The 26344-nt window shown below is 38.5% G+C and overlaps 1 protein-coding gene across 3 annotated transcripts in view; it reads right to left on the reverse strand.

Moving 5' to 3' along the window:
• SPECC1L (sperm antigen with calponin homology and coiled-coil domains 1 like) overlaps positions 1-26344 on the reverse strand; it is a 53113-nt gene that overhangs the window by 21139 nt on the left and 5630 nt on the right. For all 3 annotated transcript variants that reach the window (XM_041488559.1, XM_041488560.1, XM_041488558.1), the window contains exons 3-12: positions 22743-22902; positions 20387-22020; positions 18730-18937; positions 12954-13027; positions 12302-12477; positions 10923-11089; positions 9201-9292; positions 4430-4520; positions 2449-2532; positions 1109-1265 (exon numbers count right to left, since the gene is read on the reverse strand). In XM_041488559.1, coding sequence (XP_041344493.1) covers positions 1109-1265; positions 2449-2532; positions 4430-4520; positions 9201-9292; positions 10923-11089; positions 12302-12477; positions 12954-13027; positions 18730-18937; positions 20387-22020; positions 22743-22902 — 2843 coding nt within the window. The remainder of the gene's footprint in view (positions 1-1108; positions 1266-2448; positions 2533-4429; positions 4521-9200; positions 9293-10922; positions 11090-12301; positions 12478-12953; positions 13028-18729; positions 18938-20386; positions 22021-22742; positions 22903-26344) is intronic.

Consider the following 26344-nt stretch of genomic DNA (forward strand, 5'->3'; position numbering starts at 1 on the left):
TTCATAATTATAACTACACTTTCACCCTGGAATGCCACACTATTTGCCCCAGTCTGCAGACTGACACCAATACAGCTCAATGTTACCAGTTCTAAGTTCATACACAGATGCTTTTCGGGTTTTTTTAAAACTTATTTCTGGATGTACTCAGTTTAAATTTAGGTGCTAACATACACATTAATTGCTGATAGTAAAGTACCCACAATTAAACTCAGTTTAATTTCTGCACAATAAAAGGAGGGTGGCACTGAGGCCTGTCTCAGCTGATTTCAGAAAAATCACTTTCAAAAGCACCCACAGCTGTGAACACCTTAGAATTTTATACATATTGCAAGTGTGTCTGACCATTAAGGGTTTAATACTTCTGCTGTACAAAAGCCTTATCAGGAAGCTCTGTGAGAAATGGTCTTGACAGAGTTATTTAACCTTTGTCTGAAAATTTCCCAATCTATGAAGCAGAGCTGAGGACATACTTCACTTGGATAACATGAGGATTAAATACTTTGAAGTCCTCTGACTGATAACACAACAGAGAGGAAAAGTTTTATATTTACCACAGACTTATCTTTTGTCTTACTAATCAAAGGAGGTTCTCTGGCCATTTGTTGCTCAGACTTGCACTATGACTCCATCTGTGGGACAAAAAAACCCAGGTCCATTCACTCATGGTTATTAAAAAGACCTGCCAGTGTCTGGGATTAAGATCTGGGCATGCTGCTTTTTGTCTTCAACTGGGATTACAAAAGTTAAGATTTATCATGGTCTCCCTGGGTCCAAGCCAGTCTGCATGATCTGCTCCATGTGCTGCAAGCTCACTTCCTGAATTTGGCTTCGTGGTATTTTGAACTGCTATTATTATTTAGTGACATGACTTAAGCTTGCTTTTCTAGTGGAGTATGAAGTCTGCTATTAACTCATAAGCTTTAAAAAGCTTAACTTTTAGTCTAACTTTTAAAACAAACACTGAGCTGCAGAAAAACCTTTCTGAAGCTCTTACAGATTACTGAAGATCATTACTGTGTGGGGTCTGCAGTCTCAGCAGCAATATTATATACTAGAGGTATGCAGGCAGAGAGCTGTGGAATTAACCCCAATAAAGCATTGTTACCTTATTCTGCTTCTGGTTGTAGGGGTGACTGATGCTGTAGGAGAAGATGAGAGGGACAGCTGTGGTGAGGTGGTGCCCATTGCCATGAGGGATGCTGGGGATGCTCCATCGGGTGCGCTGATGTCCCGCTTGATTTCCTCACTACTTCTTCGAGACACTAAGGAGGGAATCACCCAGGCATTTATCATTTGCAAACATACAACTTTCAAACTTGCTCTCAGACAAGCATTAGTTCAAAAACCAAGCACAGAAACCTATATCTAATAGTAGGTGTTAACATTATTCTTGATGCTTTCCACTTTGGAAATATGAAGGATTTAGACTGCACTAGAAACATTTATGATCAAGCCTGTATTTTGAAGCAAAGAAAGTTTGATGGATGCATCTTAATGGAATATGACTACTTCCATTTGAAGGATTTAATGAATGAGAAGGAATTTCAACATCAAAACATTTATTTTCCTCTAGCCCATATAATTACACTGCAAAGCTTCAAGTAGTTAAGGAAAAAGAAAACCAAATCAGTTTAGGGATGACAGCTGTTTTATTTCCATTTAATTTTAATGAAGAATTGGCATGTATGTGATGCTCTGGACATTAATTAAATATCATCAACAAGAATATCAAATGTTGACCTGAGACCAATCAGCCACATTCCACAGAGCTTGCTCATTTTATCAAAGGAAATGATTTTTCTTTCAAATGAAAGCACAAGCATTGTACTCTGTAAAACCAAATTTGGAATTGTTACATATTCTCTACATGGAAGAGTTTCCAGTTAAAAGTATGATGTTTGCCTTTACACTTAAATAGTCTCCATTGTTCATGTTTGTGCAAATCTAAGATTCAACTCTCTACATCAATCAGGGACATATTTTCTAATGACCTGGGGGAAAGTACATTATTTTATAAATACCAGACACAAGAAGTTTGGGTTCTTATGCAAACAAAAACTATCTAAAACTTGTAAGCATTTACTCAAATATAGGGGTTTAAAAAAAATATTGATCTAAAATAAATTCTGCCCAGATTATACAAAGCATCATTTTCACAGTATCACACTATTTGTACTATAATTCATAAAGATTTGGTTTTAGAAGCCCCTGCTGATACTGAGACATCAGTATATACAGCTTGATAGTAAACTAACACTCTGCATAAACTTCTATTTAGCAAGTCTGGCATTTTTTAAATCCAAAGTTAACATCAAATGTCCAGCAACTACCATCAGTAATACTGAAGAGTATTTGTGGGTTATGCCAGGCACAAAGCAGACCTGTAAGTACATGACTGAAATGAGAGCTCCTCATGTTCCTGAGCACCCAAAGCCGTGGTGTTACCTGAAATGGATTTGGCGCTTTCCATGGCAGGGACTCTGGGCAGAGACGCCGGCCGGCTGGTGGAGGATGTTCTCAACAAATGCTCTGGACAAAGAGAAGGGAGGGAGTCATCCTTACTGGGGGTTCCAGTCAAGTGTAAACAGTCAGGTCTGAGTCACCAATATTGCCCACCAGTGCCTGAGTTTGGCTCTTTTAGGGAAGGCAGGTGATTCTATCTGGAAGATAGAAGAGCCCTAAAATTGCCTACTGCCAATGAAGTGCACCAGGAGCACCATGAGCACCTTGATCCTTTTGCCCTAAAGCCTCTTGCTAATCCACTTGCCCTGGTCATAAAAACATCCTTACACCAAAAGGCTGAGAAAGGAATCCCCATTCAGACATGGCCAAAAATATTCAATATGTCTTTCACAATGTTCAGTGGTAAAGCTTTTTTCTTTTTTCCAGTGGACTGCTTTACCCCTCAGGTGACTTCTTTTTTCCTCCTCTCTGGTTTGTTGGACTGACATTTTTTGGGTTTTGGGGGTTTTTTTCATTTTATTATTAGATAAAACTACACATTTTTTCCTTTCTTCCTCCATGCAGTAAAGTCTAAAATGTGCCTTTACATATTGTATTGAAAGATCAGCTCTGTCTAATGCAAATGAGTAAAAAAAATTATGACAAAATTAATTTTCTATAGCAACAAATCAAAGCTATTTCCCATTATGAAATATTCCTTCAAGTAAAAACTGCAAACAAAAGGTTTACATACTCCTACATAGAAACACTTAGATGACAGTAATTTGAATATAAAACCTCATGGAAACAAGAATTAAGAAAAGTGAAACCCATTTATTAACTGAAAATGTGACATTTTCATACATTGCTGGAGATACATTAAAAATATATCTGTATGGCTGTAAACAGGAATTGTGTCTGGCACCCTCACTCCTGGAACACAGTCCTGCTCCTGCATTCACTGATTTGAAAAAAAACACCAAAGCCATGTAAAACATACCATTCATTTTGTGTTTAAGCTTATGTCTAACCCTTATGTCTTACCCTGAACTCTGTAACAATTAAATAATCTGTATTATCTTCTTGGAAAGGCATTTCAATATTCCTAAAAATATCAAAGTTTCTAAAATTAAAACTGCAGCTGCATTGTACAAATAGCCTCAATATGGATTCAACAAAAGCAAGAAGGAAATCTGGCACATACAGACTATTATGAAGTGCAACAGAAAAAAAAAAAAAACCCCAACCCTTTAGAAAACAGCAGACCTCAGGAATACCAATTGAGAGGAAATATTCAGCCTGGAGTCATATGGGGATTATCTTGAGAAACATCTACACACAAAAAGCCCCTAAAGCAGGCATAAATCAGAGAACTACACCCAACACATGATAGCCATTCATTCTCACAGGAAGAGCACATTGTGAACAGTGTTTTGAGAGACAAAACAAAGTTCACAGAACAGGGGAATATTGGGAAATAGATAAATCAACACTCAATTCCATTCAATTTTTCATCTGACTCCTGATGGTTCAATATGTAATAAGTTTATTTTATTGTTCATATGCAATACAATGCCAACCATCACCTTTGTTTCATTTTGGGGGGTTAAAAAACCTGTAACCCCAGAGGTTGGGTTTTTTTTAATATCTGGGACAGCTGCAAGATACGTCCCTGAAATTATCTTATCTTGATTTTACAAGTGATCTTAGTTTATGCACACACTAAAACTTGTCAGAATAGTACCAAGTTATCAGCATGCAATTGTGGTTCTGTTGGAAATTCAAAAAAGCATCTTTATGTTATATCACCACATGTGATGAAACACAAGTAGAAAGAACTTAAACATGAGATAGCCTATGAATCTACTAAGATATTTAGATAATAAAAAGTATGTAACATGATAATACTTTGGATACTAAATATTTTTTAAAAACTATTAATAGCAGTGCTAAAACCAAAATTTAAATGAACTTGAATCAGTACCTTGAACAGGAATTTCTGCATAGCTTGGTCTTTTGTCTGTCAGTGTAGCAAGGGGTTTTGAAGCTGAGATTGGTCCACTTATGGAATGCCTCTGAAATGGAAAAATACTTGTGTCAGACAAAACAAGAAGGTAAAAAAATCAAATGTGGAATTACAGAATAAGCTTTAGAAATTCAGATATGATATTATTAGTAATTTTAAAGAACTACAAAAATAAAGAAACCTTTGAAAAATTTTCCTTCTTTACTTTAAAAACCTTCACTTTTGCCAATCTGACTATGCCTTGATCCTGTAACATTTACTTCTTTAAGCTGAGACCTGTTCCTCAGACCAATGTTAAAAATTAAGGCTGTGAATGCTGCTGCAGTTTTTGTATTAATTCTCACCTTCATTTATATTTTGTTTGAACAACCCTGTTCTGGTTAAACTTGATGTGTTTATTTAAACCAACAGAACCCCCTATACAAAGCCAAGGTTTTAGTGCATGATCTGTGTTATTAGCATAAGCCTTTATAGCTTTGTGCCTCTTCCTGGAAAGTTGGGAGAATGGTGCAATGGGTACAGTGACCCAAAGCACTCTTTGCTAAGAAAAACACCACTAAAAAAATTGGGTTTACTCAGAATGTCAAGTGCTTTTGTTCCCACATATTTAACTGAGATGCTCTGGGAACAGAGAGACATATTTTACTATTTGTCAAAGATAGAATAAAACACAATTTTTTTTTCCTTCTCAAGTCACTTCAATTTTTGTTCTCCTCTAAAGAGCTATGAATTGAGCATTTAGTTTTCAAGTTTTATATAAATATTTAGCAATATATGGCTTTTAGCAAGCACACGATCACAGCTGTGTTCAGACTTGTACACACAATGCAGTAAGCACTGAAAAGGACTAAAATAAGCACTTTAGTCTCACACAGTGAATTGTACAAAGCAATAATTACCCTCATAGTTACTGAAACAGATTCAGTTGTTGAAGGCTCATGGAGGATCACCCACAATTATTTCAAATTAATCATTTCAAAGAGCCTATTGCAAATTATAGTTCATTCTTTATTCACCCTGTCCTTTCTATTAGATTCCAATATTTAATCATAATCAGTCCACTAATGTGTTTATCCTGAAAACTCTTTCTCCATCTGGCCCAAGGTTAAATGAGTCTTATCTTCACAAAATACTAAAGGTCAGATGTTTCTCACGCCAAATTATGTAGGCAAGACAGACAAATGCAGAATTGTGATTAAAATAAGTTAACAGTATATACTTTACAGCACCCCATAGCACAGGCAGGATTACAGGGCTACGTATTCATCAGCTAGAGTCAAACTAGAGTTATGCTTTTCTGCTAGAAATCAAATGGAGAGAACAACTGTCAAAGTACAGCATGAAGAAGTTCATCACTTCGTATACCCAATGTCCTGCACACACACACAAAGATTATACCTTTAAATGTGCAGGTGAAAGTGACTGTGAACCATGCACAGAAATGCCCATAACAGCTTCCCCTAAGAGCTGCCATTTCACACTTACATCACCTACTTAAAAAACGTCCAAACATTTCCTAACTAAAGGACATGAACTGTACCAAAGTGAGCCATTTCATTGCATCTCCCACCCCAGGAAACAGCTAAAATATGAGGCTAAAATAAAAATATTTAATTTTGGTTAGCTTTGGGACTGGCACTACAGACACAGAGGAGTACAGAGTTTCAGCCAAGAAACACAGGTATGTACAGAGCTGGATAACCATATACCTTTATCCCTTAAAAGCAAACATCCTTTGTGGGAATTGTCAGAAGGTGGCTGTATTGTCAGAAAGCTGATAACTTGCTGTATATTGGTCTTGTCTCTTTGCAATAAAACAAACTGGCTGTCTCTTTGCTCCTGTTGGCACTGCAGACAGGGCTCCCTTGCACTGTTTAGTTCCTAATTCCAAATCTCACAGCTATAAGCAGTAACACAGGGACTGATGCACTGCAAACCAGAGGAACATGGACCAACTGATGCTTATCTATTTTCACCTGCCTTCATCTATGTAGCAGTGCACAGGTGTCTGGGATATGCTTTAAATTAGAAACAGAACTATGGCAGGATGAACTAATCACTTCAAGCTTCTGACTTGTCATCCTTGTGTCTGTTGTCAGCTATGGAAGGAAATGTGACCATCACCACTATCCAGGTACCTCTTCCTGATCACTTTGCACTTCATGCCAGTGCACCTGCATGAATTGCAGTGGCAATTGCAGAACAAACAGTTCTTCACATATTGACCAGTTAAGATATAGGAAGGCTTTGACACTAAATTGCTTGGACCCTGGAAGTTTATATGCTCAAAGCAAAACAGGACATTCAAAGGTAACCTGTAAATCTGAAACCACGCCTGTTTCAGCGACTCCTCCAGCTACAAAACAGAAAATGGAAGTACCCAGGAAGAGCAGAAGATATACTCTCTTGTCCTTATAGTCCTCCCTAGGCATCTGCTTTGGTCACTCCCAGTGGCATACCAGACCAGCTAAGCTCTGGGCTAGCCCAGCAGGGCTGTTTTCACATTCTGAAGAGGATTCTCTTCATACCTCTCCTCCCAAATTGCTTTGCAGTACTTCTAAGAGCCATAGTAAAACACAGCTATGTTCCACTGCAGGCTTGGACCTGAAGCCAGAAAGGGTTTTGTTTGTTTGTTTGTTTTGAGTTGCAAAATAGATCCAAGAATCTATCTCATTATATATACACACAGCTGTAAAGAAAAACAAATTAAGCAAACAAAAACTCTTCAAGACTGAGGAAATTCATTTGATAGTCCAAAGACAAAGCACATGACTGATGCATCTGTACTTGGACAATGTTTTTTGCAACCAATCCATCCTATGGAAGTATCAACACTGTGCCAGTTTCTTAGTAGGTGCCCATGTAAGCATTTCCCCTATGATAACATTTAAGAGCAACTGAAATTAATGATAATAAACACTCCATCACCCATACAGAGATCCACCTTTCCTCGAAGACCTTAAACCATAGATGACTTTCATAAGGTGGGAGCCAATAGGTTAGCTCAGGTGGGAACTCAATAGGTCAGTAATTAATAGTGATTAGTTATTAAAATCTTGCCTTTCAACTGCAAGAGAGAATAAACAAAAGATGTTTAAAAAAATTACATAGAATGCAACAGTAGAAAATGAGGCAGCAATATGAAAATAAAGAAAACTCAAGCCCCTTCTCTCTTGAGCAGAAAGTATTCACATAACTGAGGTCATGAAACCCAACTGCCTTCTGGATAATTACAAGCACTTTGAAGAAAACCACCTATCTTCAGAAAGACAATAGAAGCTGTTTTCATTTACACACCCTTCCCTTTGTTTTTCAGGCAATGTTTCCCACTAATGAGTATCCAGCTGTTAATGACTTGGGTCTGTACCAGAAGCTGAATTCAAAATTCAAGTAATTCTGGCAGATCAAGAACATCAAACAAGAGCTGTAAACCTGAGCAGCTTTGCAGCATTCTACGAGATTACTTTGGTTCATGGTTAATTTACAGGTAAACAAAGTGAGATAAGCCTTAGGCTTCAACCAAAAAGTCTTCTGTCTGCCAAAGGTCTGGTTCAGCCCATTGGAACACGAGATTAAGTCTGCCTCTTCCTAAAAGAGTGCAGAAATAAACAGAAATATAAAGCCAGATCAATAAGAACAAAGCATCTGTCAGCGAACTCGTCACATTTAACTAATTTAGAAAACTGCTGTCAAGAGTGACTGAACCACAAGAAGCAGAAGCTCTCCCAAGAAACCATTTAATTCTTTCCCTTTACTTTAAGGCTATCTATTTGTTTCATGAAATTCACTCTTAAATGAATAAAAGCTGCACTAGCCTGAGAACGGGAGAACAGTCAGTCTGTTCCAGGTATTGTTCCTTGAGGATTAAAAGCTAATATAGCTATAGAGTCCTCAGTTCAGGCAGAGAGAATGTATTACCAAATCATTACACTGACCTACAGTGAAAATCAAGTTTTGGAACTTTTGGATAGCAATATCCTGAGGGCAACAGGAGAATTATGGATATTAAAGGAGTAAAACAACATACATTCTTTTACTTGTCTTTATGAATCTGGTCCCATCTGCTTTGTCCTTAAACTTGTTGCCTTCTGCCAAAATCTCACTTCACATAGCGAGAGAATAAAACCAGCAAAGATCTACAAAGCTGAACAACAGAGTCCTGACAATCCCATCTCAGTGCACCCAGGCTGCTGCACCAACTGAGCAAAAGGACAAAGCTTCAGAAGGGACAGCACAAAACACACAGCACCATCACCCACTGGCCAAACTCTTCCAGTGCAAAATTAACAAAGAGCACAATTTGCAATTATTTCAATCCTCCCTGTAAGGCCTGCATTTTTGAAAGATCCATTTACACTGCTGATTGATGAGAGATTCTGCACAGTCCTTAGTCCACTGCCATAGGGGATTACTGCTCTTTCCCTGCCAGGCACAGGACTAAGAACTGACAAACTGAACTCTAAAATGAAGGAATGCAAATAAAGTCTTCCTCTCACGCTTTTTAATAGCACAGGAATAGCAATGATTGCGAATCTTTAACAAGAATTTCTAAGTTTCCAACGTGGTTCTCAGTGAAAGACTTGTTAGACTGAACAGTTTAGTAATTACTTACTTAAGGCAACATTTTATCATTATTTCCCCAGCAAGTCAGCCAATATTTCTATGTTACCACCTGTAGTTTCACACAATCTTCAGAGAAAAGGATTAAGTGCAGTCATAAAACACCCACCTGCATAGGGGATACAGCAGCAGCTGGGGGAGTTTTCATGGGACTTGGGCTCAGGGGAGTGCGAGGAATTGTGGCAGCAGCAGGGCTTGGAACTAGGAGGAACATGGAGAGGAAGCCATGGTGAGCATGACATTGCTCTGCAGTGCAACAGGAGACTGCTAAAGCCAACCCTCACCTTGTACTTTACATTACCAGTTTTACCAGATCACACTCTCAGAATTTCAATTAGCAATTGACTGAAAAGTCATTTGAAAGTATGCCTACACATTTACTCCCCTGCAATTACCTTCATTTGCTGTCTTTCTATCATCCATGGTAAAAGCCTGAGTTGGCTGGGGGTGGACAAGGCTAAGGTGCAGGATACTATTACCTTGGCAGATGTAAATCATGGCATTACTTGTTCTCTGATCTTCAGACAATTAAAGAGATAGCAGCAGGCTCCTGGCACTGCTAGTAACACAAGAAAGATAAGCTACATCACCTGCTTCTCCTTTCTTGCTTCTAATCCAAGTCCACGAGCACTAGATTATTATACATCTTAAATTTTGGGATTAAACAAGTAACACTTTTACAAATGTATGAAAACAGAAAAATTCTAAACTGGTGAATCAGTGATCTGATGATTTAACAACATGATTAGACATGAATGCTGAGGTACAAGGCAGATATTAGCTTGAAATAAAAGATTCCAAAGAAGGGAGAGGGGTTTTATCATTTAACTAAACTAACTCTGGCAAGAAAGTACCTTCCTACAGTAACATACTAAAAAAACCTTCTAAATTAACACTAGAAAAGTAAAAAACTGTAAATACCTGTGAAGAAAACGAGCAAGCGTGGAAATAGAAGCATTTACAGAATGGTTAAATAACAGAGATGGTTCTGTGTCTTAAACTTCCTGGTTCTAAGCAGTGGAAAGCAGCTTTGCTGTGCACAGTACTGTACTGGCTCTGCTAACTTAGTCTGCTTCAGACCAAGCCTTTTTACATGAAACTTACTGTGACTATGTTGGACATGAAAGTCAAAACCCAAAGACCTGGCAAGGGAAGTACTTTAATCCACACAAGGTTTCATATGCAGTTAAAGGTGAAACCCAAGTGTTTCACATTTCAGAATAATTACTCGGACTCCTTATTCTGGCCACCTACTAAGAAGAACACCACTTCTTCCCACAATCAGAATCATAGCAAAGTCCATTGTATCAAGAGTGAGACTCCTTTTATTTTAGAAAATATCTCTCATATATTTCAATAGGTGATACTGGCTGGATCTTACTTTTAACTGTCATCAGAGCTCTGAGTATAAGATATAAGTTATTAAAAGAAATAAACTCAGCTCTAGCTATTACATGGCTTTTAAAATGCTTAATTTGGAACATTAAGTTCACATTTTAATAATCAGGCTGAAATCAGCTGTGCTCCCAGCTATAATTACGTGTGTCATATGTGTTTATGTATTTCTAATATACAGGAGCACTGAATCAAAGCATCCAGCATATGAGTCACTGGCAATGCGACAGCAAAGAGAAAAATAAAGACAAGACAAAAAAGGATGCTTGCACTTAACTGCAATGAACAATCTGTTCTGCAATCCAGTTTGGGTTGGTTTGTTTCAGCCATCACTCGGAGGTCAGGACAGGATAAAGCAGTTTGCCTCTGAGCCATCAGATGACCAGAGGCAGAGGGGCAGCCTGGTGCAGCTGCTGCCCTGGCTGCTGGGACTCACCTTGGGAGGAGGCACTGTCAAAGGACTTGATGAGTGTTTTCACAGTGGGAGTTGGCTCTGAGGAGGTGGAGGATCTGCGACTCAGGCCCATGCCTTGTCTCAGAGCTGCCAAATCTCTCTCTACTGCATTCATGTAATTGTACACTCGACCGCGTTCTTCTTCCTGCCTGAAGTCAATGTGCTGCTCATTTAGGGTATTTAAAAAACATTTTAAGATGTGAAGGCTTAAAAAAATCAACACAAATGGAAGTTGAATTAAAATCTATGGTCCAAATGGGTCATTACATTAAACTAGTTTTCTTTCCACTGTAATTCAGAAATAGGTTATCAACCCAAATTTTCACTGTAATTTCTTACAGCTTGTCAACAACAGAGCTCAGCATCTGGTAAAAAAAGTCTGTCAAATCAGTATTTGGTACCAGGCTTAATTCCTACTCCTATCTCACACACATGGATGGAAAAAATTGAAACTTAAGGATTTCATCATTCCACATGAAAATAATCATCTCAGAGGGGAGAATATTTTTCCACCTGAATAAATGGAAAACAATTTAATACTACGGAGGTAAGAATATGTTTCTGGTACACATCTCTAGGGAGCATTAGCTTTTCCCCATGTTTCCCAGTCTGTGAAAGGATCTCCTATCCTACTAGATGCTGGGCTAAATGCAATGTAAATCTCACCAAATTCCCATCCATGCAGAAAACAATTGTTTTATATATACACATCACAAGCATTATTACTGTAAGCTATATACAGATCTGACCTAGAGACAATGTAGTCAGGATTCAAATGGTGCTGTCCAAGATGTTCCTATTTGAGGACTTTATTACTTCTGAAAGACATATAACTCAGCTTCTAAATATCTGGAGCACCTCATTCAAGCCACAACACAACACAATTTGGATTATTTTTGTTTTTATGTAGAAAGCACCTTTAATTATCAGTGGAAAGAAAACAGTATAAGTTACATGTGGAACTAGATGAAGGTTCCTTCTCAGGTAAAACCCAGCTGTATTTTTAACCACACCAAAAGCCTTGACTGCTAATAAAGAAATATTAATGATGGTACAGAAAAGCCAACATTGCTTGTTTTTCACACTGTGGGAAGCCAAATCATTTTTAGCTGTTAAACTGGAAAAATCCTCCACTTCAACTTGGTTTTGTAAGACCCTGGGTGGATTAAGTATACAGTATAAAGAAACAAATATTGCTGTTGTAAAATGCCGAAAGCAGCATAAAGCAGCTTGCTGAAACACAGATCCCCACAGTGAGAGGATTTACAAACTTCTGGAGCCTCAATAAATAAGAAACTGTATTTCCAAAACTGCACCTCCCCTGCAAAAGAGACCACATATCCCTGCTGTCACTGACATACTTGCGTGACTTGATCTCCTCCAGCTCCTTAGTGAGCTTCTCATTTTTCTCCTGCGCCTCGTGCAATCTGCGCTTCAGGTCCCCAATCTCCTCCTGGGCCTCGGACTTGATATCGTTGGCGATGACCACTGCAGTCTGCAGGTCTGCCTGGAACTGACGCCATTCTGCTGACTCCTCCTGGAAGCACGAATTTGGAAGTTAAAAATAAAAGTTATCCTTATTATTCATAGTTGTCCTATGCTGTTAAAGGAAACGATTTACAGAAACGACAGAGGCATTTGTTAGGCACAACCTAACTCACAAGATAAATTGAAGAGGTTTTGCTGGAAATAACTAGACATTGGAAGTCATGAATTTCTTTTCTGGAGACAAATAAAATGTTGAAAGTGGAGGAGAAAAATATTAAACTCCACATCAAAATACACAGGGATATTTTCTCCTAAGTCCAACATAATAGCTTTGTGACACTGAGAAATTTTTAGTATTGTTTAGTGTCTGTAGGTTAGTAAATATATATTCCCATGATGCCTGTATTTCAGAAATAATTATTTTATTGGCATTGTATCTAATGATATTATCTTTTCACAATTTCATAAGCTGGTCTTATGACATTCTAAGCTGACAATTTATTGACTTTTTCGGTTTTTACCTACCCGGAGTCTCCTGTGAAGATTCTTGATCTCTCTTTCCATGTCATGCTTTTGATCCTGAAGTTTTTTAACTGTATCTGGAAAAAAAAGTTAATTTTCCCGTAATATCTTAGTCGGGGATTTATTTACTTAAAAATGAGTAACTGAAAAGACCTGCAAATGTTTTTGAAGACTTACTCAGAGAAGACATTTTTATAACCAAAGACATCTGAAAAAATATAGTATGAGAAGGAATAACTTGCCAGAGGATGTTAATAGGTACACTCTCCTCTGTGACTGGCAAGGGGAGCACCATAAGCAAACTCAATTCTTATACAAATCCCAAATCACAATACTAAAACGACAAAGCAATAACAAAGAGCAAGTAAACAAGGTAGACAATTTAACATGAAAGGACCCTAAAAACATGGATGTCTGGGGGTTTCTCCTCCTCAGACATAAGCTGCAGCTACAGGAAGTCTTTTGATTCACAGTTTCATTCCTGCCACTAAGCAGCTGACATAACACTCTCAGCCCTGCCTTCCACAGGGATAAAACTGAACTCATGTCCCCAAGATCTGACATTCTTGTCTACCAAGCTACTATTTGAGGTCAAAGCAAACTATATTTACAGCAAAAGGCCAAACAGCCTGTGAGCTCGTGTTAGGAGAGAGAGGGTGCCTAAATCTGTCAGCAGGAACACAGCAGGGTGCACAGCCCGACCAGCAGCAGTGTGTGTGGCGTCTGACAGACTGGCTACTGCAATTATTACTCATTTGTGACTTTATTCAATACACAAGGACAATGTGATTGATTACTCCATTCTTAAAACTAAGCAACTAATGAAGCAGCATAAATTTCCAATCAGTGTGTCACTTCACCAATCCTTGGATTCTAGGATGTTTTATTTCTACAGCATTGTGTGGCTGTAAAAACTGTAAAAATGATGGAGAAACTGATTAAATGCATTTTTTTGTTCAGGTTCATTATCCCAACACCTGCTGGAAACAAACATTTTTCCTGTATATTAGCAATGCTCTTTCCACAACATGACTGAAGGTGCCTAATACATTTAGGCTGTTCAATACACAAAACCTTCCTCAACAGCCCCAGGTACAAGGACTTTTTAAGTCACAGTTAATTTCTTAACAAGAATCATATAAACCCCATCTGGGCTGAAAACATGATAACCTTTCAAACTTGGAAAAGCTGGAATATAAAAAATAGACAAATACTTCTGTATTTATCTCCTCCTTGTAAGACTGCCCATTTTAAGTTGCACCCAGCTGATCTTTAAGCTTTGAAGATAAGCCTGCAGGGTGGGCCACTCAAATCTCGTGCTACCATAATACTTAAGCAAAGCCCTCCAATTTTTAGCTTGTCTCTTAATACACAACTTGTTTGATCTAAATTCAGGACTAGGAGGCCAGCTTTAGGCCAAAGTTATAAAACTTGCTCCCCTCACCTTTTCCTTTAAATACATTTTGGAACAAATCAAGCTGATGTTCATTTTCACTTTTAAAACAGTTCAAAGAAAAAATGTTTTTAAAACCAGAATTTGCAGTACTACTAAAAGCAAGCTATCTAAAAATAACCACAAACCAGAAACCATAAAAGCACCCACAGTTAAAGCTTGTGTAGTGCCATTGTTTTGAGCTTCTGTGAGTTATGAAACGCACCATTAAATTTTAGTGTATTTATGCTTTGAAGTAAAACACAATGGTCTGAATATTCTGCAGGTACATAAATAATACAGAGCAGTTTACAGCAGTTGTTGGAAACAGTGCTCTCTCTCTCCTCCCCAATCAACCAAGGAGACTAAAAATACCCCCCACCAAACTGCAACTGCATTTGAAATGCAGTGAGAAATTATGACTAAAATAAGTGATTTCACCTCTCCCACCAACTACAGCCTGAAAATTCAAGTGGTCAAAATAGGTAGAGGCTGCCATGCAGCACCTTTCCTTTCTGCATCCCTGCAAACTCCACATTCTTCTCTAACACACATAAACCCTTTCCACCTTCACTGCCTGAATTTTCCGTATGGTAGGACAGGTACTTCTACCATTATCCAGCCTCCTTCTGTAATGATCACAGACAACAAAGAAGACTGAGGTAAAAGAAAAAGTAACTACACGTTAGGGTAAATGAAGAACAAGGAGACTCTTCTGATGAATGAACAGGATAATTAAAAATGGCAAATCAGCAAACTCGTGTTTGACTGCAGGATCAAGTACATCTACATTTCAGAAAATTATATTGATTTAAGCCAGAGTTTGACAAGGCCTTGCCTCTACCTAAGAGGCAGAAAAAAAATAAATTATGGAACGTGCAGACTACAAATGATAAAGAAAACCTTTACAGCTAGGGCTGGGGGTGAGAGGAAGACTTTTGTAAGGCTACCAGAGAAAAGGTATCACCATGTTCTGTATCTGCAATTTTTACTTATAATATAACTAGCAGTTAGAATTTATCACTATGAAACAAAAATGAGTACCAACATCCAATTGTATAATTTCAACAGTTTCTGGGGAAAAATACTAACAATATTCAGACACGTGCAGTAATTTCAGAATAAATGACATGACAATTCCTGGGAAGGGACACTAAATCAAGTCATTCTGACACAGGCAGTTCCACAATGGACACTCTTACAGTTTTTGTACTGGTTACACAGGCATGCCTTATACTGGGAGAGCATCTTGATTCTAGCATAGAAATGGCTATCCCAACACAACCGCAAATACACAGAGTGGTATAAGATCTACAGCTTCCTTCTGTAAGGAAGAGGCACTGGGTACAAATACCGAAGCTCAGGTAATTTGCAGACCAATCTTGTTTTTGAACTTATCATGTCAGACAATATAGCTACACAGCAAGAAAGGTGACTTTTTAAGGGTCCACCATTAGCCACAAAAAAACCCCAACTAAAAATGTAAAAAAAAAAAAAAAAAAAAAAAGTACAAAAAATGAACATCCCATTGACTTTTCCAACACTTTGTTAGAAAAGGCCTAAATATGGTAAAGCAAACATTTCATTTCATAACTGCTGTCAAGATCCTTTTCAAATGAAATATAGCAGAATTAAAACTAACACTGTCAGCTCCATAAAAGAACTATTCACTGAACATTAAAAATATCCACCTTCTAACTCACCTACACTCGTCCTAAAAATTTACTGACTTTAGTTACAGACTAGGAGAACCTACATGTACCTGTGCTGAGAACAAGCAATGATTACTTTTGTGCTTCAGAAGAAACCTTTGAGAAGCGGTAAGCTAACCTACAGATACGCATTTTCTGCACATCAGGAGTCAAACTTTTCTGGAAAAAAATTCCCCACAAACTCTTATTAACTGCTTGGGAGAATAACAGGTTTCTGTTTCCCAATTAGTTACTGCAGATGACTAATGTGACAGCTGGGCTACCTGACTACTGCAAGTTTTTGGGAGTCAGAAGTAAAACCCAGAGGGAACACGCCATCTAGTGCAGTGTCAGCCTTCCCCACTGTCCTTCCTTCCCCACTGCCTGTTTCAGCTCAGCACAGCAGGGAGGATATAAAACACAGATTGTTTTAATAATTTTTAGACTTTTTACATGCAATAGAATCATAGAATATCCTCAGTTGGAAGGGATCTATCAGGATCATGAAGTCAATCACAATCCCGCCCTGCACAGGTCACCCCAACAATCCCACCCTGTGCCTGAGGGCATTGTCCAAACACTCCTTGAGCTCTGGCAGCCTTGGGGTTGTGACCACTGTCCTGGGATCCTGTTCCGAGGTCCAACCACTCTCAGGGTGAAGAAACTTTTCCTGCTATCCAACCTAAACCTGCCCTGACTTAGCTCCAGCCATTTCCTCAAGTCCTGTCACCAGTCACAGAGAGCAGGGACTGAAGACCACAGTGAGGTCTCCCCTCAGCATCCTCCAGCTGAAGAAACCAGATGCCCTCAGCTGCTCCCCACTAGGTTTCCCCTCCAGGCCCTTTAAGCACTGTGCTTAAAACTCCTCATCCCAGCAGAAACCAGCTCAGCTGCAGTGACTGCAGCTCTCACCACATCTGGATGCATGTCAGCAACACACTGTGTGCTTTTCATCAATGCAATTTGCATCCTGCTGCACACATCAAAGAGATCCCTGTTTCTGCAGGCAGACATATTAACAGCTCAAATGTGACAGTTCAGTACTCAGATTACTGTGAAAAATGATCCATTGTACGTTCCTTGTGCCTCTTTTTGGTGTTTGAAAGGCCCACAGTGAAGCATGCCCTAAGTGCTTAGAGTGTTTCCCATTTCTACATTACTATTTGTGTTGATTAATCATTAAATGGAATGAACACTCACCACCTCATCTATGAGGCATCTTTCTCCTAAGTGTAAAGTCTGTCTTTAGTAAAATTTTTAAATTATAATTTTCCATTTTGTATTTAAAATTCTATCTTTTAAATGCTGCACTATTCTATCTTTTAAATGCACTACCTCTAAGTCCGAGATTTTTCACAAAGTTTTCTGCTGTCACTACTTAGAGACTACCACGAAAAAATTTCTGTAAGAGGTTTAACTATGAACCCAAAATCAAGAGTTTTCAAGTTGTCAGTAAAAATGCACTTTTTCAAGTTTATACAACTCTTGGGGTGCCATCCTCTCTTACTGCCACTAGATGCCACTCTGCTTCCAGCATATAACTAGAACAACAGTTTGCTTCCCCCAAAGGATCACGTCAGGACATTGGCTGGTCCACAGGAATTTTCCAAGACCAATGAATAATAAAGACTATTAAAATTTTTGTTGAGAATTTTTCCCCTGGCAGAGGGTTGTCTGCCTGAATTTTCACCAGTCGAAATTAAATATCTGACAGCTGGTTTGTACCCACAAAGCGGAAGTATCTAAAAATCAGAGCCACCTTGTAATGAGGTATTGCTAGGCAGATACCAAATATCTACTTGACCACAGTGCTGTTCCCTGCAGGAGTGTATTTCAGTTAATGCACAAAACAAAACTGTTCAACCTTTTTGAGTTTTTGCTCCAAAATTACTGTCTTTTATCATAGAAAGGGAAAAAAAATTAGAATTATATTATATTTTGTAAAGAGAAGTAGTGATTGCCTTTCAAGATAAAAAAGGGTTGCTTAGGGAAACAACATTCACAACCATGTCTGAAGATACTGAGCTTGAATAAACAATTTAGCTTGCTTAAGATATCAACTTTTCTTGATAGCAGACCAATTAAAAACCCTTTCTGTGAATATTTCCCTTGTTGTTAGAAGGAATCATGCTTTGGTTTTTCTGCTATCTTGTTTCATCTTTGAATAACATGGAAGACTAACAGGTATTTGAATCCTCTAAGTAGCACTGTGCAAATACACCTTGCCAGGGTAGAGTTGCCCGTGTTCTTAATGAGCTGGAGACTAATTGCAGAATTCCAGCCCGTGGTAGGAATGTCTGAGCAGGTCTCCAAGATCAGAGAGGGAACTAAGGCACAGACAGCTAGACAGGCAGACAGTAAACATGTTTTCCACCACATGTTTTTCTACTTTGAAGAACAACTTGAAAACAGTATTAGTAGATTTCATATTTGTTCTCTATTCACAGTTTTATTCCCACACCAACTACTAAGTGGGTCTGGAAAAGCTAAGCCAACTTGATTTTTTTCTTCCCCTGTGTGTAAGGATTCTGCAAAATCTAGTCTGACTTGAATTCAGACATACAAAAGACAAGTAAAAATACTTTCAATATTACAGTGTTCTACTTGAGTTTTCCTTAAATTATCCTTTCTCTCAAGAGAAATGCATAATACTTACTCTCCAAATCAGATATGATAAGATTGTCATGAAGCTTCACAGCACGGTGCTGCTCCACTTCATCCTCCAGCTCAAAGATGGTTTCTTTCATGTCACTCCTCTCAGTCTCTTTTTCATCCAGTTCTGTCCGAAGCTTTTCTAGAGTCACATTGAGATCCTCAATTTGTTTCTTGGCTTCTTCTTGGAACACTCGATATTCATCTTCAACCTAAAGAAGAGTATATCTCTGTTGCATATTAAACATATTTTTTGTTTTGTAACTACCACGCTTACAATCTATTTCTGCAACCAGAAAAATGCAGCACAAAATGTAAGCCTTTGACTATACATGGTTCTAGTGCAACTCTTTTCCTGGGGCAAAGTTAAACTTCTTTTATTCCCAAGTTGGATATATGAGCATTCCCAGCTACTCTCGGAGCAATGCCCTGCATACAAGTGAAGCAACACCACCATTGTACCAAGGCTGAGGTTTCATGAGCAGCTGATCCAATTTAACATCCAGCTGCCATAAAAAAGGGACAGGGTGGAGGGGAAATGTTAAAACTTAATTTCAGTGTTAAACCCTTCATTTCTCTTGCCAAAAGAGAAAAAGCCTGGTCTCTTGTGCATCAGTTTTAGTGCTTGCTGGACCTGTGTGAAGAGTGATTTCCTTAAGCAAGTGTGACATTTGTGTGTGAGGCGTGTTAGTGAGTTGAAGCAGTTCTCAGGAGTTTGTCAAAGAATTAATTCAAAAAAAAAAAAAAACAAAACAAAACAGTGAAGGGAAGAAGTGGTTGACTTCTCTCTTTCAGAAGCAGGGGAAGAGGCTTTTTTATCCTGCCTCATAAAACTGAAACATAAGTAACAGGCTGGAAACAGTGGCACAGGAACATTAACCCAACAGCAAAAACAGGGCATCAGAAAAACAAGAGAAAATAGGTTGTGGCTTAGGGTGGGCAATGCTGGCAGGCACCAAGTTTAATAGACAAAATACCCTGCACTTTTAAGTCATCTGCTTCAGTGGTTTTTATTTTAATAGTACTCTCCAACTTTAATTATTAAAAACAGCTTAGTATATTTTTCACCCCAAATTAAGGTTGATTCTAACAGGCTTGTGATCATGACTAACATGTTGATTTGCAGCTAATATATAGTTCACACATTACATTTGGCAGAAATCGTCTCTTCGGGAAGATATACCTTTAAATGCATATATAAAGTGAGTAAATAAATTGTGTGATTCTTGCTTTTATATTAAATTATGGTAAATACTTTTACTGGACATAGCTATTCATTCATACTGCATGAATTAGAAATATTTTGGTCAAAACAGAACTGGAAATAAACATTTTGATCCGAAACGTAATCAGCACGTAAAGTCTTGCAGAAGGTGTGCAATTTAATCACTAAATTAGTACAGTATCTTAAATACTGTTTAAGTTTGGACACTGAAATATGTTGTGGAGTTTAAATGCAGTCACCCTGTAGCTCAGTGAAACCATCTAATTTTTTCAAATGCTGACATCATTTTCATAACAAAAGTCAAGAGAAAGTAATCAGTCCTAACACTACTGCAATCCAATTAAACTCATAATTAATCTTTTACTTCTGAAAGAACTACAGAGGCCAATAGGTCATTGTGCACCTGGGATGTTAGAATTGGTATTTTAAGCACTACCTTAGCAATGGCATCTTGCAATCGATTGGCATCATTGCGGGTGTGTGCCAGCTCTTCCTGCAGACCACTGGCCAAGGTCTCTGCTTTTTCCTTATCCAGCCTGACACTCTCCAGCAGGTCTTGTATATCTGATTTATCTCCAGAGTTGTGTATGGAATACAACTCAGCCACTCTCTGCTTTTCATGCTCCAGCTGAGCTTTCAGCCTGTTCATCTCAATCTGGTCACTGGCTACTGTGGCCTTGTACTCCTCTAAGGTAGATGCCAGAGCTGTTTTGCTTTTCTGCTCTGACTCAATAATCCGTTCCATGTGGTGATTCCTTTCTTTTAACGCCCCTATCATTTCTTGGGCCTCCTTGTTGTCTTGTTCTGCCATTTTCAAAGTGTTGCTCAAGTGCTGCTGAACCCCCAGCAGCTGCTCCCGCTCGAAGCGCGCGTTCTCCGCCAGCTCCATGTAGCGCTGCTCCAGCTCCATGTAGCGCCCACTCTTCATGTCCTCATCAATTCCATAGGAAATATGGTGCTCATCCAAAAGGGACCGGAAATACTCGATCTGACGGCTGAAGTGTTCCAGCTTGTCACTCTGCTGGCACAAAGACTCCATCAGGATTACTTTTTCCTCTCCAAGTCTTTCATTCTCACTGTTCAGCTCTTGTGTTATTTGTTGCAGATCTGCAAGCTCTTGAAGTGTGGCTTGGAGCTCCTCAGCTGTACTGTGCTGATTCTCTTCCATCTGATGTATCCGTTCTGTCAGGCAAGCTACGGACACTTCACTTGCATTGCCACTGCTTCCCTTCCTAGATCTTTCTATACTTGGTACTCCTTCAGATTCTGAAGACGATGGAGCATCTAAGGCATCATCACTTGATGTCAGTGGCTGATAAACTTCACTGCACTCGCTGTCTAAATTATCCATGGAATTACTGTGTTGGTTGTCCATGAGAGTGTTTTCATCCTGACTTAACAAGTCTTCCATTGATCCAGGAGCAGAACCTTCCACTGAAGATGTCAGAGTGCCCCCACCATCGCTGTGGTTGCCAGCTGTAATCTCTGGACTCAAAGACTGATAGCCAAAGAGCTTTTCAGAGTTGTCCAGCCTTTGTTCCAAAGAAAAGCCTAAAGCATTTAGTCTGTCTTTTAACATTCGATTCTCATTCTTCAGCTGGTTGAGCTCTTCTCTGATGGCAGTGTTTTGTTCCTGTAACTGGAGCAGTGTAGACTCTACATCAGTTGGCTGATGGACAACAATGGCTTCTTTCTCTTCAGATTTTTCATCCCCCTCAAGATGATCTTCGTTGAGTCCCAGCTGAGCACGCATGTCCCTCAATTCATTTCTCAGATGCAAGATTTCCACATCTTTAGTTTTTGCTAATGTCAGAAGATCATTCACCTTTGCTTCCAGAGCAGCTCTGTCACTGATCTGGTTGTCTGACTTGGACTTGCTCATGCGGATATCGGACTCGGGATTGGTGCGGCTGCGGGAGCGCTTTGCCAGCACCGCGTCACTGGGCCCCTGCCCTGCCAGAGGCAGCTTCTTGCTCTGGCTCAAACGGGAACGGTCCCGGATCCTCTCTCTAGAAGAGCTTGACTCTTTATTTCCAGATGAAGTGCTACGCTTAGCTGTGGAACTTGTACCTGTATGTTTTTGGAAAGTTAGGAACATGAATTTAAAATACTGTATCTGTCACAGCAGGCTGTGTGCTTTGCATCAGCAACAGTGGCTGATTTTCTGAATCACACTCTGCTAAATACATTTAATGGAAAATACTGGAAGTAAGCATTAACCCAACATTCAGCATTTTCTATTTTCTGCATTTTCATCTCATTGCATAAAAATAAAGATAGATCATTACTCCTTTATTTCCAGATGCTTTACAGCTTTGCAAGCATTACTGAATCAAAACACAGCAATGGAAGGCAAGACCTATTTCCATATCAATCCATATCGATAACACGCTAAATGATTTCACTTTTTTGAACAGTTTCTGAAAGCCCTCTCACTTTATTTCTATAAAGCAATACAAAACATCCAAAATGTTCATTGTAACAATTCATCTTAGAGATTTAGTGCTTGTGTAATGGGTTTTTTAAACAGACAAGTTTAGAAAAATCTATGATTCTCTAAATTAATTATATTATTTCATCTTATATAATAGTTGCATAGTCAGTACTGAAAAAAAAACTAAAAGGAACACCCTCCAAAGAAGCAATCACATTATTAAAAACAGGAAAATAGTTCAGAAAGTGTGTGATTTGACCATGGCATTACTGAGCACTTCAGTAGGCAGCCTGGCTCCGCAATACTTTAAATGAACATAAAAAGCCTCCAACCTTTAAGAATCAATATATTCATTTACCTGCAATAGTTTTGGGTTTGTTTTCCAGACTGCTCATGGTTGTCCCTGGAGCTGAAGATGCTGTTGATACACAAGAGTTCTTCTTGGCCTTGACACCATTGGTCATTGTCACTCCGCCGCCACCAGCCATCCCTGCTAAGAGGTCATCGTTACTCTTAGTCTGAAAGAAAGGGAAGAAGCAGCTTTAAAACAGCTGGCCCAGAAGTCTGCACAGCCAACATTTCTACTGTTAAAGATTCCTTCAGTTTAAAAAGTACATATTTGACAAGTCATGTGTCTATGCAAGAATGCTGAAAAGTGTAAGCACACTGCACTGTGCAGAGTCAGTAAACTGAAATGGAACTGTAACTCCTTACATATAAGGAAAATAAGCATTGAAACCTCTCTCTGCCCTCAAAAATTCTTAATCTTTCAGTACCAAGGAATAAAAAAAAAAAAATTCATTTAAAGCACAGTAAAACATCACAGTGTAAAACTTTTCAATTTTGACTGGAAGGTTGCTTATGCATAAAAATTAAGGCAATTCTTAGATAATTAAAACACCAAATACCAGGAAGTTAGTATAATATCCTTCAATAGAGTGTGATAAAATATTTTCTGGTGAACAAATTCACAACAAAAAGCTCAAATCAAAAGAGAACAAAAATCAATCCAACATTATCAAAATACAATTTCTAGATCAAAATACTAAGCTACAGACCACTAAAAACTAGGACAGAGGCAGGGGAAAAGCCACCCTCACCATATATCCTTGCCTTGCTTTCAAGCTCTTTTCTAGGGAATTTTAAGACATGGGGTATTTGTTTGATGGACTTTTTGTCTAACCTCATATGATTGTTCCTGAAACTACTGCTAGCCACAAAAGCTGCCTGGAATGTGACAAGGCAGCAAGCACAGGATTCTCAACAGCCAGACTCCCAAACAGAGAATACATCTTTCAGAATAAAGCAAAGTCTAGAAATACTAAGCTCTTAAGCATTAATTGGCACACTTTATACTCTTTAAAATACAATTTTTCAAATGGTGAAAATCAAAATGTGCTCAACATTTTTCCCTTTATAGGAGAAACAAAATTAAAAGGAAACAGCTGTGGTAGCAGCATTCCTTGAGCAAGTGTATTATTCAGCTGGATAACACATTTGAACCCTCCTCCAACATCCCAGCTAAAAGGTACTGCTTAGGAGTTAACCAGTTGCTTTCTATCATGTCTGCAAGTTTGTAACTTACAGCTCCCACACACATCCATGTTAAAAACTATATTGCAGGCATTACAATTCTATACAGTTAGAATAAAGGTACACTTGCTTAATTAAAAAAATAGTTGCACGTCACACTATTCTCTACAGTCTCTTTTTGCAAATGCCAATTCCAGAACAGCTAGGAACACTGATCACAGCACTGTGGGAAGAGCCTGGATGGGATCTGTGCCATTTACAAAGAACAGCTACAATACAAATGGGATCTTTGGGAGGAGAACACATTTGCTGCGTGCAATTGATAGAAATATAGAAAATTTACAGATAGAATAGAATATTTACAGATATTTTTAAGTGTAAAATCCTCTAGGACAAGCATGTTTTTATTGAATCATGTAAAAAGAAATGGTGTAGCCTTCTGAGAAAGTTTATAAAAGGCTGGAAGAAAACACATCACTCCAAGGATCTAGTCTGATGTGCATCTAAAGCTGACTTTTCTGCTTTGAAAATGCCATTGTTGTTTGCTGTGCAAACAAAGCTTTTCCAAGGGCTCCTTCCTCCCAGGAGTCAGACCAGCTCCTTGATCTGCCATGTCACACAGCCATGCAAACAGGCACAGGTAATGGAAATATAAATAGGAAAGCAAAAATATCAGAGGGCTACCAAAGCCATAAAGCCCACCCAACTCATACGGGGAGGACAAACTACTGGTGTACAACAATCCTGGTATACCTGTGATCTGATTAGATTTTGTATCTAATTGAAGCTCATTCTGGGGGCATGGGGGCACAGGGGGTGGGAAACAACCCTGTGCAACTATTGCCTAAACCAAGGTACCACAAAAAGGCATAGAATAGTGATTTTCTGCTTTGCTGCTGGATCTGCCCACCCTCCTGCAAACGTGATCGTTCAAACAGACTATGAGCTGTCAGCATCTTTACCCTGCTGAAAGACCGGGGAAATTAGATTAAGCTTTTAGACACTTAAGAGTACAAGCACATGTTATCAAGCCAAATAGGTCAAAATGTGACTCAGCTTGAAGGAAAAAAACTCTAAGTAAAATACACACGTTCAGACATTACTCATCTGCAGTCCTTGCTGAACAAAGGAATTTAAGACAGCCATTCTTCTTCTGACTTACCATAAACTATTTCTGGTCTAGGTTGGAAGGCACTGCCTCCTCTGCAGCCAATTAGTAAACAGTTTCTCAAAGTTGTAACATTATACTCTTGGCAAAGACAACTATTTAGCAAAGCTTTGGAAAAATTACAAACCAGCAGCTCTCTTTTTAATGTTCCACAATGGCAACCGTTCAGAACTTTTAAAGTATTTTTGTAGCATATCTTTTTAATTGAAGCAAAAGCAATAGTGTGTATTTATCAAACAGCTTTTTCCCATTTACTAAGAGCTGTGCCATCCTGCTTAGCATAAAAACTCCTACATTAAAATATAAAAAATTAGAAAATCCCATAATTAGAAATGCTCATCCAGACCTATTTTGTTTTTCTGTATAAAAAACCACTTTATAATTATACAATTCATATTCTGTTTTCCTCTCACCACCTTCTTTCAGTGCAACGAAACTTGAATAATGACCAATTTCATCAACTAATTTCATCTTAGTTTCTCAACAGGTATACCCTATTTACTGCATCTCATTCAAATCCCTTTATATATATATAATTATTCCTACCTAAGATTTTCTTTGATTGTATTTGAGTTTTTCAAACATCAAACTTCACAACAATCTGTAATTAAGTTACTGCATTTTGCAAACAGAATAGAAGCCTAGACACATGAATACTGAAAACACACTCTAATTTTTAATATTCAAATATTGGTTTCCAAGTCCTGGCTTTTCAGGGACACTGGATTTTGCAATTCGTCTGAAGTACAGCTGCTGTCTAGTTACAGCTGGGAGTGCTAGCACGATCACAAGCTCATTAACTGAAGAAGCCAAAAAATAATGATCTTAAAAATAAGAATACATTATTTGTAGAGTATTTTTTGATAGATTAAAAGTGGTTGGGAGTTAAATTTCTGTAGTAATAAAGTGTGTGGGGTGCTGAACATTTACACAAATGCTGGGCAAAGTGGGAGACAAACCACAGAGAAGGAACCAACCAAGGGCATTGGGAAAGACCCTGGGACAGGCTCAGTTCTGCTGAAGGGTGGGGCCCACAGTTTCTTCCTGTGCTCATTGTCCACACGTTTTGAAAACTCCACAAGAAAGGACAAATGTATGGAACAATGCAGTTAAAGAAGCCCTCCCAAAGCTGAATGCTGGCCTATAGTTATATCATGAAGGGGATGCTATAACTACAAAATAATTTTCCATTTTGCAGCATTATTACTGACTGAACCAAGATTGTTGTAGTACTGTATTTCTACTCCTTAATAGAGGTC

Source organism: Pyrgilauda ruficollis, unplaced genomic scaffold (assembly GCF_017590135.1).
Source record: "Pyrgilauda ruficollis isolate IOZ18807 unplaced genomic scaffold, ASM1759013v1 scaffold9, whole genome shotgun sequence".
In the NCBI taxonomy this organism is placed as follows: Eukaryota; Metazoa; Chordata; class Aves; order Passeriformes; family Passeridae; genus Pyrgilauda; species Pyrgilauda ruficollis.